At 35.9% G+C, this 19,299-nt stretch overlaps 1 protein-coding gene across 2 annotated transcripts in view; it reads left to right on the forward strand.

Annotated features, from left to right (window-relative positions):
- The window catches only part of LOC113074199 (AP-3 complex subunit beta-1-like), a 54,278-nt gene extending 37,842 nt beyond the window's left edge, over positions 1 to 16,436 (forward strand). Inside the window, exons 24-27 of one of the 2 annotated variants that reach the window (XM_026246954.1) lie at positions 534 to 618; positions 2,854 to 2,951; positions 6,893 to 7,031; positions 15,871 to 16,436. In XM_026246954.1, coding sequence (XP_026102739.1) covers positions 534 to 618; positions 2,854 to 2,951; positions 6,893 to 7,031; positions 15,871 to 16,027 — 479 coding nt within the window. In that variant the 3' untranslated portion in view covers positions 16,028 to 16,436. The remainder of the gene's footprint in view (positions 1 to 533; positions 619 to 2,853; positions 2,952 to 6,892; positions 7,032 to 15,870) is intronic. The other variant, XM_026246955.1, reaches the window with a different exon arrangement.
- Positions 16,437 to 19,299: the final 2,863 nt, after the last annotated feature.

Raw genomic sequence — 19,299 nt, forward strand, 5'->3', positions numbered from 1 at the left:
CTCCCATCCTTCTCTTTACTTCCTTTTGTGCATCCTTTTTTTCTATCCACCCTTGCTTCTTTTTTCCCCTCCTTTAGTTCATCCTTCTTCCTTTCTTTCTATCCGTCCTTGCTTTTTTATTTTCTTCATTCTTTTTCTTACTTCCATCCTTCCAACCTTGCTTTCCCCTCATTTACTTCTTTCCATTTTTAAGTTTTTTCTTTACTTCCTTCCGCTTATCCTCCATCCCTTTTTTCCATTTTCCCTCTTTTGTTCCTTAGTTTTTTTGCCCTTCTTTCCTTTTTTCATTCCATCCATCCATCCTCCTTTACTTACTTTAGTGTATCTTTTATACTTCCAATCCATTCTTCTCTCTTTTCTTCCTTGCTTTGATTTATATATATATATATATATATATATATATATATATATATATATATATAATTTTTTTTTTTTTTTTTTTTTTTTTTTCCTCTCTCTCTGCAGAATTAGATTGATCTTATGGTTTTGATTGTTCAGACAGTGTGCTGACAGATCTTTCTCTCTGTCTTCAGAGCGTTTGGAGCCGCAGGCGTCAGTAACCGTGTCCATGGGCGTTGACTTCAATGACTCCACACAAGCTGCAAACTTCCAGCTGTGGTAACAGTTCACTACATATCATATACAACCAACATTAAGAGGAGCCACAATCTTTAAATCTAGCAATTTCCATCCTTACCTCGAGTCATTACGCTTCAGTAGCGCTTAAACCCTTATATCAGGCCACTTTGATACATCTGAGCACGAGGCACGATTGTGTTTACTTTCCTCTAAAAACTACGTTCAGCAAAAACATTAATACACACTCCAAATCTGTCCACGTTATGATGGCGCTAGCATGTCATTATACAGATTAAATTAGTATTGTTCATTATCCCTTACACAGGGTCGAAATAAGACAAAATTAATTGTTCCCCCTTTCAATACGTTTTAAAAAATAAATTATTACCGGATCTTGTGAATGGTAATAATATGCATTACATTTTTTAAATAATCTAATTTAAAGTGATTACACTTCTCCACAAAGCTTGTAATTGTTTTTTCTCTTTTCGATTATGCCGGAGGCTTTTGTGATCGATACAGAGAAATAGCCAGGCGTGAATAACATCACCATAAACAGCCGAGCTGAAGAGAGGGAGGGAGTGAGCGGGCCACCGGTAGATTATGTGTGCTAATGGAGCCAATGTGAGTTCAATGACATGGAGACGAGTGGGCGCAGGTCAGGCCTGCACTCGTGTCTGTGGCCCTGGACCAAAGCCGAGCTCAAGGAGTCAGTTTAAGGAGGGATTTGGCCGCTCTCTATCACAGCTACGTCATGAGATTATGCCGTAATACCTGGATTTACTCTGCACATTGATCCTTAGCATGCTTATTTGGTCTCTGAATCTTTTTCAAACCCGTTTCCCCTCATCACCTGATCTCCGTGGTGCCCCTGTTCTCCCGCTCCTGGATGCTCTCCTTATTGGCTCAGCCTGCCGCTTTTCATGATGGCAACTTAATGTCCGATTTCAGTCTTTTTTTGTCAGAGTACCTGACAGTCATCTTTCCCATGGCAGGCCACGAACATTGATGATGTTAATCAATACGAAAATAGAAATGACTGTTATCCTTCTGTCTCCCATTTCTTTCTCTGTCTTTCTTTCTTTTTTCTTTTTTTCTTTCTTTCTTTCTTTCTTCCTTTCTTTGTCTTTCTATGTCTTTCTTTTTTTCTTTCTTTCTTTCCTTCTTTCTTTCTTTCTTTCTTTCATTCTTTCCTTCTTTCTTTCTTTCTTTCTTTCTTTCTTTCTTTCTTTCTCTGTGCGGATCAGTGATGATTGATCCAGTAGGTTGGTAATAACAGTTCTGTTTCCCAGCTAATTGGCTACTTACAAAGTCAATTGGCAAAGCTGACAATCAATAACTTTATTCTTTTACTCTTTTGGGATGAGAGGAGGGTCCGAAAACCAAATAGATTGTGTTTCAGTCACTCTCGTGGATGTAAAATGTTTTGACTTGTTCAAAAACTGTGAAATACTGCTACAACTTCCCTGAAATTTTTTTTTTGTATCATATAATTTTTTTTTAGTTCATGTGACAACAGAATTTATCATGTTTACTTACTTTTTACATATTCCTGGTCTTTTTTTCCTTACTCAGAAATGTAAAAATATATCACATTACTGAGCTGAAGAAGACATTCCTTAAGTAGACATAAAATGTCCATAAAATAAAAGTTTACATACTATAATACTTTGTATTGTATTAAATACCATTTGCTGTTCAAAAATTTGTGGTTAGATTTTTAAATGTTTAGAAGTCTCTTACAATTATTTTATAAAAAATTATATTTGATTACAAATTGTGAAATATTTTTGTGGTTTAAAATAAATTTTTTCTAGTTTAATATATTTTAAAATTTGTTATTTTTGTTATACAAAGCTGAATTTTCAGCATCATTACTCCAGTCTTCAGTGTCACATGATCCTTCAGAAATCATTCTGATATACTGATGATTGCCACTCGAGAAACCTGTTTTATTATTGTCGGTGTTGAAAACGGTTGTGCTGCTTCGTATTTTTGTGTGAAAACATGGTAATTAAGAACCCTTTGATAAAAGAAAGTTCAAAAACTTTTGAACTTTGAACTCTGAAAATGAAATTTACTTCAGCCGTGTTGATGTGTTTTCGGTCACTTTTGATCATTTGAATGCATCCTTACTTAATAAAAGTATACTTTTTTTCCCTAAACTCTCTTACCAAGCGCACAAACTTTTGACGAGTAGCGATTATTTAGAAGGGAAACACAAAGATGGACAGGTGTGTGGTGACCTTCTGGTGCTGTTCTCTTTTCTTTCAGTACTAAAGAAGATGAATTCAGCGTGTCCATCCAGCCTGCGGTAGGAGAGCTGCTGCTGCCCATCACCGTGAGTGAAGCAGACTTCAGCAAAGAGCAGGGTAATACAAACACCTCTTAGCACTTCCACAACACAACACTGAGGCTGTAAACACCAAGAAATAACACTTCTTCAGAAACATCTACAGCACACTCCACTCTCAAAAAATAAGGATTGTAATAAAAGCCATTTGAAGATAGATTAATCTAGATTCAAATAGAAGAATGATACCTTTTTTATGAATGTAGCAGTGTACTGAAAAGTGTCCTAGTTGTGAAATGTTGCAAAACAAAATGTTAAACTGATTTACTGATTCACTGAAATGTATTGAACTTACAAACTCAAAAGATGGTCATAGACTGTATTAAAACATTTAGTTCTTTACATTGTCATGCAAGTTGTGAAGTAAGGATGGTTAAGAAACGAGTTCAATGACAATCTTTAGAAAACTTGATGAGGAAAAGAAAAAAAAAAGTATTTTTGAAATTGTGATGATAATTTTCTGCTATTGCAAATGTATCATTAAAATTCAATGTATTGCCCAGACTAACCAGTGCGTCCTTGAAAAACTGCTTATGATCAGTTCAGATGTTCACCACTTGTATGACTATGTTTGTGATGTTTAGTTGATGAACAAGCTGAATGCTGGTGACAGGCGTGAACGTTTGAAAAAAAAACTCTTTACATTTAAATCTGGTTATTTAAATGCACAGAAAATATCTCATGAAATACTGTCACTGCTCTTTGAACTGTCCCTCTGAATATAACCGCTGATGCAGAAAGCTCAGATAGGCAAATCTGACACACAGTATACTTCACATGTTCAACCAACACAAGTTGTCCAAGGAGAACTAGAACTGACGTGTCTGACCTGTTCTCCGCAGGACCCCGGAGGTCCTAGATGTTTAAGCATTATTTTGCGAGAAACTGATTGATATGAACACCTTTTAAAAAAAATCTGCTCTCTTAGCTTTTAACATTGTCCAGAGCATATTTATAATTTTTTAAATCTTAAAATACGTTTTACTGTTCACTTTCAATGGCAGTCTGAAAGTGTAAATTCCTTCATATTTCTCTTGAACAAGTAATTAATTTGCTGCTGTTAAAGTATGTTCTAGATACTGTAGTATAAATAAGGGTTATTATAGTTTACGGAAAAAAGCTAAACATTTTTGATGCAAGAAAATAAATGAATGTTGAAATAATTTACCGTAATGTACTAAATAAATTGTAACTAGATAAACTGCAATAACAATTTTTACTGGAATAAAATGTTATAAAAAAAATTATTAGACGATTAAAAAATTATAAAAATGACAAAAGTATACAACAAAATTACTACCACTTTAAATTTAAAGTAAAAATGGAAAATATCAAAATAAAAAGTAGTTACAAAAGGGTGTTACCTTTTCAAAAGGCACAACTTTGTACCTAAAGAGTCCATATTGGTACCTTAAAGATACATATAAGTACCGTCTTGGTTATGTATGGTAACCCTCGTTCCCTGAAGGAGGGAATGGAGATTTCACAAAATTGGGATACCGACAAAATTGGGATATCATTATTTCATCGGTCGTCAAGAGTGACCGACTGAAAAGAAACTAAAATGTACAAATTAGTACCTATAAGGTACAAAAGTGTACCTTTTTGAAAAGGTACCACCCCAGTGACATCTTTTGTACCTTTTTTTTTTTTTTTCCTGAGAGTGTATTTTGAATGAAATCCCATGTGGACTATCTGTTTGTTTGACCAATGACAGTCATTTATTAAAATATAACAAATATTTCATATAAAAAAAGCCATGCTTTCCTCCTGTTATTGGAGTATGCCGTTTTTGAGTGAGAATTCTTAAATACATTTTTAATACATTTAATCTTTTTTGGTGTGTGTTTGTATTAGGGTGTTTCAGATTTTGATATATGCAGCCGATGTTTTATCAATTTGGAGTAGGGCTGTCAATTTTTCTGACCAGTGACAGACTGGGTATGGAAACCTGTTTGAAAACAGTCATTTGTTCATTTTCATGTCAACGTTAGTAATGCAGAAATACACACTTCACCTTTAAACTTTTTTTGGTCAAATTCGTTCCCTCTTCCTTTAAGCAACAAACCGTTTCAGCTGATAAAAGCAAACACAAGCACGAGAAAACCAAATAAATGGAAACCAAGAAGTAAAAGGCTTGGTTTAGCGTTCATCTGACTTGTTCGGATACCTTTTGGGAATACACACACACACACAAACTGGCCCGTTCGAATACCTTTCTCCACTTTACGGCCCAACATTAGGCCGACATAATGAAGTAGACGCTCTTTGAAAGAAACGGCGGGTTTGATTTTTCATTTACGCTCAATGGATTCCTGCCTTGTCTTTTTAGAGAGCCGCCTATACTTTCACTCGGGACGACACGCGTACGCGCACATTTTAATGAGTGAAGAGAGTGCTTCCCGCCTCACTATTTACAGACGAGGAACAGGAAGTAAGGCTCTTTTTATAGCCAATCATTTATTCTTAATTGGTTGCTGTGGCAAAGGCTTTTAGCATAAGCCACGCTATATTCATTTACTCCACTTTTTCTCTACAATAGAGCCTAATGGACAGATTTAAGACTTTAAATGAGCACTCTCGAAACCTTGCCCCCTAAACGAGAGAGCGTGTGCATGTGTGTGTGTGTGTGTGTGTGTGTTTGCACGTATCACTGTGCACTCTCTCATTTGCACCGTTTGAAAGCCAAGCTGAAGTGGGTCGCAGTTGTGCCTTTCAGAAAGAAAAGCACCCAGTCCGTGCAACACAACATTTTCATTTAGTCCAGTTTGGACGCATTAAGCCATATTGTCTGCGCGTGTTTCTCTGAAGAAGCTTGTTAAGGAGCAGCGGCGTGCTGCTTTTATGTGCTTGTTACCGTTCGACGAGGCTTATTCACGTCTCCAGCTAATGTCCTCCACGGCCGTAGCGTTTCTCCGGTAGTTTTAGTCTTAATCAAGTCTAGTGGTCCAACACAGCTCACAAATAACACATGCTCTTACCGAAGGCCGAGATTGTTTTGACCACCTGTATCTTTCGTTCTGTGCGCGTCAGATGTTACATATGAAAGAATGCACACGTATACATGCTAGGTTTGTCTTGCTACGAATCAGAGGTACACTTTCATTTTTAAGCCGTTTATGCAGAACAGTGTTTCCTTTAGTTTAAGTACATCTATTCACGTTTTAAGGTTTTAAGGTAAAAGAGATAATTCATTCAGAAATGAAAATTCAGTCATCCAGTGGAGCACATAAGATACTTTGACATACAGAAATTTTGGTCCCTCTTTAGTACCTCTCAAATCGTTTTACGTAAATATTGCTTTTTTTTTTTATTAACTTTTTTGGCATTATTTCTTTTATTATATACATATCGTCATTCAAAAGTTTGGGACTCAGTAGAAATGAATACATTTATTCCATAAGGTGACATTAAAGTGTCAATTAAAAGTGACATTAAAGACATTTATAATGTTAGAAAATATTTATATTTTAGATGCTGTTCTTTTGAACTTTCTTTTCATTAAATAATTCTGAATTAAAAAACATTAAGCAGCTTTTTAAAAACATTGCTAATAATAAATGTTTCTAGAGCAGCAAACCAGCATATTAGAATGATTTCTGAAGAATCATGTGACTGGAGTAAATACTGAAAATAATGTGCACTGTAAGTAATAGAATGTTTTTGCTGCGCAGAAGACTTTTGGAAACTTTAAAAATCTACACTTTTGAACATTTTTCATCTTTCAAGTACATAAAAAAGCACCTGCTGCTATATACAACAGAAACCGTATAAGCTCAAAACTTACCAATGGCTCTCCTAAGTTTGCATCCAACTTGAGCTCCCCGAACAATTTACATAAAATAATAATGAGACAAACACAAATTGTACAAATTGCTGATTTTTTGAACCGTTTCCTGAATAGCTCTGGAGAGGCTAGGTTATTACGAGTGTAAAGCTAATGTTTATCTCTGTGTTCAGGTAAACTGTTGGGCATGAACGAGTCATCGGCAACAATTACCATGACGCCAGAGAACGTCTCCAGCCAATCAGTGAACAGAAAGGTGGTGTCTGTCGCCAACCTAGGTGTGATCCCGTCCAGTCAGGAGAACATACACAGGTAAAAGAAAATGACCTGTTTCTTAGAAATAATTTGGACATTTACATTTTAAGTTTTTGTATTTTGTTTTCCACCTAATTTGAAACCTTTTTCTCATAGGTTTTTATCCTCTTTAGTAAATTTTGGGGTCGGTGTGTCTTTGCAAGGTGCCAAAATCTAACAAAACCTACTTTTTGGAATGTCATCAAAATGACAAATTGTTCTTAAGTAAAGTAAAAAAACATAATTCTTATTCATAAAATGCAATTTGCATAGAGTATAATTTAGCATTTGGGATGCATGTATTTGTATGAATCCTTCGAACGTTTATAAAGATATATTATGTGGAGAAATTACAATAGGACAACTTCTGACTTTTTTAAAGGACTATAGCAGCCAACACTTTCATACGCGCGCACACACACACACACACACACCTTTCAGTCTCATATATGCACACAAACACGGTGACGTTTGGTCTGGACTTTGGGGCATTCTGATGCAGGCTAATTTAATTATAAAATATGAGCGAATATGAAAGCACCTTGAGAAGCATTAAAATCTTCCTCACAAGGACACACGGCGCACACGGGCTGAGTGGAAATCAATGCCCGCAGGTCTGTGGAAAAGGCCTATATTTCATTTAGAATACGCAATCGGGCAAATGAGAGCATGTCATCAATCACGCGGCTGTTTCTTAACAGACGTCCCGAAAAAACTCTCCTTTATCCTTCCTCTACAAACCCTGAGGCACTTGTACACGCATAAACAAATGACTGAGATGTCCTATGTGAGTTGTTGTGGTAAATAACAATTTTTGTAAGGCCGTTTAGATGTTAACTGCCTCTTGTAGTCTTGATCAGGAAATAACACATCAATATAATTAGGTACATATTTCATTTGAGTGGCTTCTCAGTGTTGGACTGTAAAACACAGATCTCACAGTGCAAACTGGTGTCCTTTGTACTCAGAAATCTCTATTTAGGGCTGTATTTCCCTTCATTACCCCATTCATGTGCAACTCTGACAACGATTCAATATGTATAGTTTCTATTTCCAAGTTGGAGAACTTTTAGTAGTATTATTTTGTTGTAGAGGCCTTCTCCTAGCCATTATTAGCTATTTATGCACAAAGTCATGCACTTTCAGTATTTAAGACTATCTGCTGGTCCGGTAGAGCTGATTGGCCCGGGTATTTAGTGGATCTGGGTGTTTGTGGGGTCTTCTGTTTGGCAGCAGGGGGCAGCACTGCTTCTGTCTGAGAATGCCAGGAATCCAGGGGAGCCGCTCCTAAATGAGCTTGAAAAACAGAGCCTCTGTTCTTGTCCTTCTCTAGATCACAGAAGGAAAGCATTCTGTTCTCTCTGTTACTAAACAGAGACCGAATGAATCACAGCTATTCTCACTGTTGTTGTTTTTTAGCAAGCCAAACCACAGCAGTCATAAATAGTTATAGTAGTGGACATTCCACATATAAGAAGCTTTTTGAGTGTGTGTGTGTGTGTGTGTGTGTGTTGTGTTAGTTGGTGAGTTGACTGAACAACTAGTCATCTAATCTGGCTTTTTATTGCACAGAAGCATTATAGTGCTAACAAAAAAACAGTGCTGTAAGGATTATGAGAATGGGAATATTGCTGCTTTAAAAGGACTGCTGGTCCTATATATACTATATATATATTCACAAATATATTCACAAATATATTTTATAATCTTACATGTAAAAATCTAAACATGATAGTAGTAGAAAATTATTGGTGGCTGATTAATAACATATAAGAGGTATGTAACTGTGTGACTGTAACTTGCTTTTAATTTTTTTTTTTTTTTTTTGGGGCCAAACTCTATATAAAGCAGGACAACATCAACATCTGTCCTCCTTTTAAAAATCCTCAAGGGTTGTTTATGTTCTTCACTGAGTCATCACTTTAACTTCTGAGGTGTCTTGTGATATCCGTCTCTAGTTCTCCGCTCTCCTACACTGTTTCATGCATGCTTTTTTAGTTTAGGTGCACTTTTCTCCTCTGTCTGTTAGTTAGTTCGCAGCTGTGTGAGTGGAATTTGTTTCAGGGAAGAGGAGAGAAGCTTGTCCTTCATTTTGGAGAGGGACAGCTGGTCATCTGGTCACTCACATTAACCTCTATTAGTACAGAGGACTCTTAAAACAGACACACATGCTCACACACAAACATGCTTGGCACAGACATTTGGCAATTGATGACTAAAGCCCTCTCTGTAGATTTGAGGACACAGAGGAACAAGATAGCAGAATAAGGCTTTACCATATGGTGCATCCAGTGCGAAACATTTGCTTTCATGACTAACTTCTGAATGCTGGCTTCTGCAGATACGTGAAGAGGACATTTAGTGATAGTGGTTAACCAGTATGGGTCAGTGATGATCAGTACCAATCTCATAGGACTACGTTGCTTCTAAATCTGAAGGAAATATGTCACCCCAAAATAGAAATGAAATATTCTACATAAAGAATATGAAGTCCATTTTAGGACCATTTTATTTATATATATATATATATATATATATATATATATATATATATATATATATATATATATATATATATATATATAAAATATTGCTATTTTTATTAATGTATATGTTAGAAATGTTTTATATTTAAAAGTAATATTTTCTTATACTTATTCAGTGCCAATTTATTATATAATTGTGTGTGTGTGTGTTAGTATACATTTTCATTTCTGCGTGTACCAAAACAATGTCTCTGTCATTTTTTATTTTTTTTATTAAAGTAATACAGTAGGTACTACCATGGTCCATACATACGGAAATGTCACTTTTTCAAAAATTGTTTAATATTTAAATGTTTTATAAATGTACATTTAAATTTATTTTGTGTTTATGTTGTTTATTTTGTGATTTACATTAACACGTTTGTGAATCTACTAATCGAGCCCGTTATTAATCAAATATCCTCCAGTAAACTGGTCTGAGAACTGTTTCTTAGGTCTGTCTGTGGACTGAATGATAACTGTTGCGTGTGAACAGGAATCTTACTACTCCAGTCTTTAAGGTTGAATAAAGAGGCGACAGTCATTTAGTCTCTCTCTCTGTCTCTCTCTGATTAGGAGCAAGTGTGTGTGTGTGTGTGTGTGTGTGTGGATCGATAGCGGTCCGGCTCGCCATCGCCGGGCTTCTGCTTTGCTTTTCTTCCCACAGCCTCAATTAATCCAGTTCAGAGGCCCAATGGTGACTGACCAGAATACCAATGACACATTTAGAGCCTGAACTGCACCGTTTACAACACACACACACACACACACACTGAGTAAAGCTGCTCTCTGTGTGTGTGTGTGTGTGTGTGTGTGTTTGTTTTATGTGAGAATGAGCGACAGATAGAAAGAGTTAAACCGAATAACTGTCCAGTATCAGGACCTGCTCCTGTAATTATACTGTGTGTTTGTCTGTATTTGTGTATGTATGTTTAGAGACCACTGAAATCATGTGAATGTAGTGGCTTTGGGTTAAATCTCTCACACACACACACACACACCCGTTGTGCCTCAGGGCCGTGTTAAGTGCGTGTGTAAATAAGACTTTTATAAACTGACTCCATTAGTAGAGCCGCAGGGACTGAGAGATCTGAGTGTCAGCAGCACACTGACAGCACAGATATAATACACTACATCTGATAAATACCTGTGTGTGTGTGTGTGTGTGTGTGTGTGTATATATATATATATATATATATATATATATATATATATATATATAATATCTGTCTGTCTATAGAACTATCAATATACTGTATGTCTGTTCGTATATCGGCCCGTCTGTGCTTCTGTCTGTCTGTCTGTCTATCTATCGTTCTATCTATCGTTCTATCTATCGTTCTATCTATCTATCGTTCTATCTGTCTGTCTATCTATCTATCTTTCTATCTATCTATCGTTCTATCTGTCTATCGTTCTATCCATCTATCTGTCTATCTGTCTGTCTGTCTATCGTTCTATCTTTCATTCTATCTGTATCTATCTGTCTATCTATCTATCTATATATCTATCTATCGTTCTTTCTATCGTTCTATCGTTCTTTCTATCGTTCTATCATTCTATCATTCTTTCTATCTATCTATATATCTATCGTTCTATCTATCTATCTATATATCTATCTGTCTATCGTTCTATTGATCTGTCTATCGTTCTTTCTATCTATCTATCGTTCTATCATTCTGTCATTCTATCTATCGTTCTGTCTATCATCTATCCTTCTTTTACTTGTACTATCTATATCTATCTATCTATCTATCATTCTGTCGTTCTCTATCTATCTATCTATCATTCTGTCATTCTATCGTTCTGTTGTTTTATCGTTCTATCATGTATCGTTCTATTTCTTTTTCTATCTGTCTGTCTGTATGTCTATCATTCTGTCATTCTATCTATTTATCGTCCTGTTGTTCTATCTATCTATCTATCTATCTATCTATCTATCTATCTATCATTCTGTCGTTCTATCATCTATCTTTCTATTTCTTCTATCTATCTATCTATGTCGTTTTATCTTTCTGTCATTCTATCTATCGTTTTATCTTTCTATCTATCGTTTTATCTTTCTATCTATCGTTTTATCTTTCTATCTGTCGTTCTATCTTTCTGTGTGTAATGTAACGTGTGTGTGTGTGTGTGTGTGTGTGTGTGTGTCAGATGTGACTCCAGTTGGTTAGCAGTGGCCCTGATGGCTCTTGTGTCTGATGCTGTCATGGCTAAATGGTGGCCATTGTGTGTGAGCGACAGAGTTTGGGAGTAAAAGAGGGGCCTCCTGGTGGGACGGGGGGTATGTGTGCTTCTCGGTGCTAAATGGGGTCCCCGTGTGTGAGGGTGTGTGCTAAACGGTTGATTGTTGTATAATAGGCTGTGTAAATGGGAGGCAGATGGCAGTGTATCAGGCACGTGGGTCCTCCTCAGTGAGAGAGGGAACGAGAGACAGACAGGAAGGAGGTACAAGGGCGCAGAGGTCGGACAGGGTCGTGTCTGTGACGTTTCCTCGGTTACTGGACACCAGGAATCCTCCCACAGCGCTATAGAACGGTTCATTAGTGCAGTTCATCTCTATTATAACTCTAGCTCTCTCTGGTTTACTTGCATCATACCGTTGTAATACATCTATTTACATTTTAGCACTGGGGTTTATTTTGCATTTTAAAATCAACGGCTCCTTTCCGAGATGTTTGGTCAAAAAGGGTTCCAGTTGTGTGAAAATAAACCTGCTCATCCTGTTGCACATCACCCATAGAGGTCAACTATTATCCTTAGTTCACATATCACTGAGAACTGTTCCACTTTTCATTCCATTAGAAACGCTCATTAGACAGTTGGACAGTTTTAGTTAGTTGTTTGGAGAACGTGTCATTAGCAAGCCATTTAGAAAAAAGTTTTTTTAAAGAGGATTTGTTTGGTTGATTTAATTATTATTATTATTATTATTATTATTATATCTTTTATTTATTTATTTTTTATTTTTATTTTTTTTTTACTTTAAAGATTTTGATATTTGTTTGGTTTAATTATCATTCATTTACTTAATTTTTTTGTGTTTTTTCTTTAGTTTCTTATTTCATTTGTTTTCATTTTTATTTTTTCATTTTAGATTTTGTTTTGTATTTCCTTTTGTTTGGTTTAATTTTGGTAAATTTTACCATAAAGATTATTTTATTGATTATTTATTTGATTATTTATTTGGTTTAATTTAATTATCATTTTATTTGTTTTGTTTGTTTATAGTTTTTGATTTTGTTTTATTTTTTTATTAGTTTTAATTTATACAGTATTGTTCAAAATAATAGCAGTACAATGTGACTAACCAGAATAATCAAGGTTTTTAGTATATTTTTTTATTGCTACGTGGCAAACAAGTTACCAGTAGGTTCAGTAGATTGTCAGAAAACAAACAAGACCCAGCATTCATGATATGCACGCTCTTAAGGCTGTGCAATTGGGCAATTAGTTGAAAGGGGTGTGTTCAAAAAAATAGCAGTGTCTACCTTTGACTGTACAAACTCAAAACTATTTTGTACAAACATTTTTTTTTTCTGGGATTTAGCAATCCTGTGAATCACTAAACTAATATTTAGTTGTATGACCACAGTTTTTTAAAACTGCTTGACATCTGTGTGGCATGGAGTCAACCAACTTGTGGCACCTCTCAGCTGTTATTCCACTCCATGATTCTTTAACAACATTCCACAATTCATTCACATTTCTTGGTTTTGCTTCAGAAACAGCATTTTTGATATCACCCCACAAGTTCTCAATTGGATTAAGGTCTGGAGATTGGGCTGGCCACTCCATAACATTAATTTTGTTGGTTTGGAACCAAGACTTTGCCCGTTTACTAGTGTGTTTTGGGTCATTGTCTTGTTGAAACAACCATTTCAAGGGCATGTCCTCTTCAGCATAGGGCAACATGACCTCTTCAAGTATTTTAACATATGCAAACTGATCCATGATCCCTGGTATGATAAATAGGCCCAACACCATAGTAGGAGAAACATGCCCATATCATGATGCTTGCACCTCCATGCTTCACTGTCTTCACTGTGTACTGTGGCTTGAATTCAGAGTTTGGGGGTCGTCTCACAAACTGCCTGTGGCCCTTGGACCCAAAAAGAACAATTTTACTCTCATCAGTCCACAAAATGTTCCTCCATTTCTCTTTAGGCCAGTTGATGTGTTCTTTGGCAAATTGTAACCTCTTCTGCACATGCCTTTTTTTTAACAGAGGGACTTTGCGGGGGATTCTTGAAAATAGATTAGCTTCACACAGACGTCTTCTAACTGTCACAGTACTTACAGGTAACTCCAGACTGTCTTTGATCATCCTGGAGGTGATCATTGGCTGAGCCTTTGCCATTCTGGTTATTCTTCTATCCATTTTGATGGTTGTCTTCCGTTTTCTTCCACGTCTCTCTGGTTTTGCTCTCCATTTTAAGGCATTGGAGGTCATTTTAGCTGAACAGCCTATCATTTTTTGCACCTCTTTATAGGTTTTCCCCTCTCTAATCAACTTTTTAATCAAAGTACGCTGTTCTTCTGAACAATGTCTTGAACGACCCATTTTCCTCAGCTTTCAAATGCATGTTCAACAAGTGTTGGCTTCATCCTTAAATAGGGGCCACCTGATTCACACCTGTTTCTTCACAAAATTGATGACCTCAGTGATTGAATGCCACACTGCTATTTTTTTGAACACACCCCTTTCAACTAATTCAACTAATTGCCCAATTGCACAGCCTTAAGAGCGTGCATATCATGAATGCTGGGTCTCATTTGTTTTCTGAGAATCTACTGAACCTACTGGTAACTTGTTTGCCACGTAACAATAAAAAAATACACGAAAAACCTTGATTATTCTGGTTAGTCACATTGTACTGCTATTATTTTGAACAATACTGTATAGTTTTGGATTTTTTCATTGATTTATTTAACCTTGTTCTTGCAATGACAATATCTGATTTGCATTAAGCACTCAACTTCTACTAAAAATATAATTGGCTTTATCTGCTAGCAGAAGAGGCTTGTGTTTTATTGCTCATATAGCAACTCCATTGTGCCCTAACATCTTTTTATTTTAAATATAGCACAACGTCTCTAGCTTATTGTTGAAAGTACATGAAATTCATTGTGGGGTTTTTCGCTTCCAGGTATGCTACATTTTCAGATCCCAATGAAAGTTTGCATTGCTCGTGTACTACTGTAGCTTACAGTTGCAACTTGTGTACTGCAAATAGTCTTTTTGGAAAACATGTCCCCATAATGACCACATGTAAAAAGTCTAGTCCTCTGCACTCTATTTATTGCACACCCCCCACCTTGCTCTCTGTCTGTGAGAGGCTACCAGGTCGAGTCTGTGAGTGACAGGAGGGTGTCCCTTGGCCCCTAATAGCTTCTTAATCAGACCAAATAATAGACTGCCATGCCTGTTCACCACACACACACACACACACCTCCCCCTTCACTCTCCAGTGCTCACATATTGGTATGGCACATAATTATGCACTTTATTAAATATATTTATTAATGTATTTATTTACATAATTATTCACATACTTTTTTTACATGCTTATTCATTGTTATTAACAGTTGGAAACCCAGTATTTGTTTTGGATAGGATTTTCGCAAATAATTATGAATTATTGTACAGTATATGTTTATGAACCTATATTTTTTTACAGAAAATGTAAGCCTATGCATGCATTCTGCTATATTATATTAAATGAGTTATTCCATAAGGAGTGGAATTGATCTACACAATTTAAGTCTCTCTCTCTCTCTCTCTCTCTCTCTCTCTCTCTCTCTCTCTGTGTGTTTTATTATGTATGTATTTTTTTTTCAAAAATCTGTCTCATCAATGTTTGCTTTCATCAATGTCTCATCAGTTTTTTTTTATTTGACAATAATTAAAAAATGATAAATACTAGGATATTCTGTAAATCTTTAATATATTACCACTAACTGTGGTAATATATTCATTCATTGATTCATTCATTCTCAAATTAAGTTTATAAAAATCTCATTCAAAGTTTATGTAATGTACGTAAATTCAAAATCATTGGTTACATTTTTTTTGTCTTTTGAAGAGCCTTTTTCAGGAGAATACACACTGATGAATTGCGCACAATAAGATTAAGGGTATTGGTTAAGTAAATTGTGTTCATTTTGAATTAATTGTGTTGTTTTAATGTCTATATTTCTTCTATCTGAAGCAAACTTTAAAACCTTACTGTATGTTTTAAACTAGCTCTTTTATACTATTTGAACGATGAAAATAGCTGACATGGAGTCAAAAAGCCAACCAAGCAATCCCTTTGTGTGTGTATTTCCAGGTTTGCAGGTAAGACGGTGAGTTCTGGATGTCTGGTCCTGGTGTCGGTGGCCCTGAAGGATCCTGACGCGGTGATCACCATCAACACTGAGAGAACCGTGATGGGCTCTATGCTCCTGCGACAGCTGAAAACAGCCCTGACCAACAGCGACCCCTAGAAAGACATCAATCCCACGGTCACCTGTTCACATGTTCAGGCACGGACAAATGCTGTATTCAGATAGAGCTCACTCTGGGTTATACTGACACTTGGGAGGATGTGTATTGTTTTAAGAAGATGACGGAAAGATGGCTTCATATCTGTTCTCCTTTATCCCCAAAAATAAGTCTCTGCTTTCGTTACCGGATCATCAATGTTCTCTGCTAATCCGTGAGATTTAAATGTATTCAGAAAGGCTTTTCAAGCACAACGCTGACAGTTTTTGTTTGTGGTTATGATTTTGATACACTTCCCAGATGACATGATGCTGATATGTGCTGCTTTCAATCCTATGTGAAGTGCCTTTCTTAAAATGATTGTACCTTACAGAAGTTACATTTGCTTAAAATTACAGTGATTAAAAAAAATATATATATATATATATATATGTGGAATCTGAGTAGTAGTTTGATTTTCTCATTTGCATCATATTTGCTGATGTGTGTGTATGGGTGTTTGAGAGATTTGCAGTACATTTGCCCATTAAGAGAGAAATTGTAGTTTATGGCCAGTATGAGGCTTTTCTCTGTCAGGCAGCCAGCCACATGTTTATGGAGCATTATGGCTCTTGTTGTTTATCACACAGAGCTGATATGATGTGCACACAGACAGTTTTATGGGAGAGAGAATTCAGCGGCATCTCCTTCCATCACTGGAGGCTGTTAAGAGAAAACACTCATCATACACTCACCTCGCCTCGCCTGCGCTTAACTGCTTCATCTCCGCCTGCTTTTATCTCTGGCATTATCATGATGATGGCATAATCATTACGCTGTCGATATAATGCATGATGATCACTAAGCTATGAAGTAATAATTACCCAGTAAGGTACAAGATGCTGCACTGTATTGTAAAAGTAATTATAGGTAAAGGGTGTTGATGAAAACTGTGTATATACAGCCACTTCAGCACATTAGGGTGTGTGTGTGTGTGTGTGTGTGTGTGTGTGTGTGAGTAAGTGAAAGTGACCCAAAGCTGAATAAATAAGCTTTCTGTTGATTGTTGTTTATTAGGATAGGACAACTATTTAGCAGAGATACAACTATTTGAAAATCTGGAATCTATGGGTGCAAAAAAGAAATACTGAGAAAATTGCCTTCAAATTCGTCCAAATGAAGTTCTTAGTAATGAATATTACTAACCAAAAACTAAATTTAGATATATTTATGGTAGGAAATGTACAAAATAGCTTCATGGAATATGATCTTTACTTAATATCATATTGATTTTCAATAAATGAAAAATCTATTATTTTGACCCATATAATGTTTTTTTTGCATATTGCTAAAAACATTCCCCAGTAACTTAACACTGGTTTTGTGTTTTATATATATAATTTTTGTATTTTACGTTTTCTTTTTATTTTACATTTTTGCCTTTTTTGTTTAAAAAAATAAATATATATATATATATATATATATATACAGTATTGTTCAAAATAATAGCAGTACAATGTGACTAACCAGAATAATCAAGGTTTTTCGTATATTTTTTTATTGCTACGTGGCAAACAAGTTACCAGTAGGTTCAGTAGATTCTCAGAAAACAAATGAGACCCAGCATTCATGATATGCACGCTCTTAAGGCTGTGCAATTGGGCAATTAGTTGAATTAGTTGAAAGGGGTGTGTTCAAAAAAATAGCAGTGTGGCATTCAATCACTGAGGTCATCAATTTTGTGAAGAAACAGGTGTGAATCAGGTGGCCCCTATTTAAGGATGAAGCCAACACTTGTTGAACATGCATTTGAAAGCTGAGGAAAATGAGTCGTTCAAGACATTGTTCAGAAGAACAGCGTACTTTGATTAAAAAGTTGATTAGAGAGGGGAAAACCTATAAAGAGGTGCAAAAAATGATAGGCTGTTCAGCTAAAATGATCTCCAATGCCTTAAAATGGAGAGCAAAACCAGAGAGACGTGGAAGAAAACGGAAGACAACCATCAAAATGGATAGAAGAATAACCAGAATGGCAAAGGCTCAGCCAATGATCACCTCCAGGATGATCAAAGACAGTCTGGAGTTACCTGTAAGTACTGTGACAGTTAGAAGACGTCTGTGTGAAGCTAATCTATTTTCAAGAATCCCCCGCAAAGTCCCTCTGTTAAAAAAAAGGCATGTGCAGAAGAGGTTACAATTTGCCAAAGAACACATCAACTGGCCTAAAGAGAAATGGAGGAACATTTTGTGGACTGATGAGAGTAAAATTGTTCTTTTTGGGTCCAAGGGCCACAGGCAGTTTGTGAGACGACCCCCAAACTCTGAATTCAAGCCACAGTACACAGTGAAGACAGTGAAGCATGGAGGTGCAAGCATCATGATATGGGCATGTTTCTCCTACTATGGTGTTGGGCCTATTTATCGCATACCAGGGATCATGGATCAGTTTGCATATGTTAAAATACTTGAAGAGGTCATGTTGCCCTATGCTGAAGAGGACATGCCCTTGAAATGGTTGTTTCAACAAGACAATGACCCAAAACACACTAGTAAACGGGCAAAGTCTTGGTTCCAAACCAACAAAATTAATGTTATGGAGTGGCCAGCCCAATCTCCAGACCTTAATCCAATTGAGAACTTGTGGGGTGATATCAAAAATGCTGTTTCTGAAGCAAAACCAAGAAATGTGAATGAATTGTGGAATGTTGTTAAAGAATCATGGAGTGGAATAACAGCTGAGAGGTGCCACAAGTTGGTTGACTCCATGCCACACACATGTCAAGCAGTTTTAAAAAACTGTGGTCATACAACTAAATATTAGTTTAGTGATTCACAGGATTGCTAAATCCCAGAAAAAAAAAATGTTTGTACAAAATAGTTTTGAGTTTGTACAGTCAAAGATAGACACTGCTATTTTTTTTAACACACCCCTTTCAACTAATTGCCCAATTGCACAGCCTTAAGAGCGTGCATATCATGAATGCTGGGTCTTGTTTGTTTTCTGACAATCTACTGAACCTACTGGTAACTTGTTTGCCACGTAGCAATAAAAAATATACTAAAAACCTTGATTATTCTGGTTAGTCACATTGTACTGCTATTATTTTGAACAATACTGTATATATATATATATATACATTTATATTTTTATATCAGTTTCAGTTATTTTAGTACAGCAGGGGAAGCTAATGTAATAATTTTTATATATATATATATATATATATATAATTAAAATAAATTATAACGTTTTATTTCAAGTGATGAATTATATATATATATATATATATATATATAT

The sequence above is a fragment of the Carassius auratus genome, unplaced genomic scaffold, assembly GCF_003368295.1.
Source record: "Carassius auratus strain Wakin unplaced genomic scaffold, ASM336829v1 scaf_tig00013841, whole genome shotgun sequence".
Taxonomy (NCBI): Eukaryota; Metazoa; Chordata; class Actinopteri; order Cypriniformes; family Cyprinidae; genus Carassius; species Carassius auratus.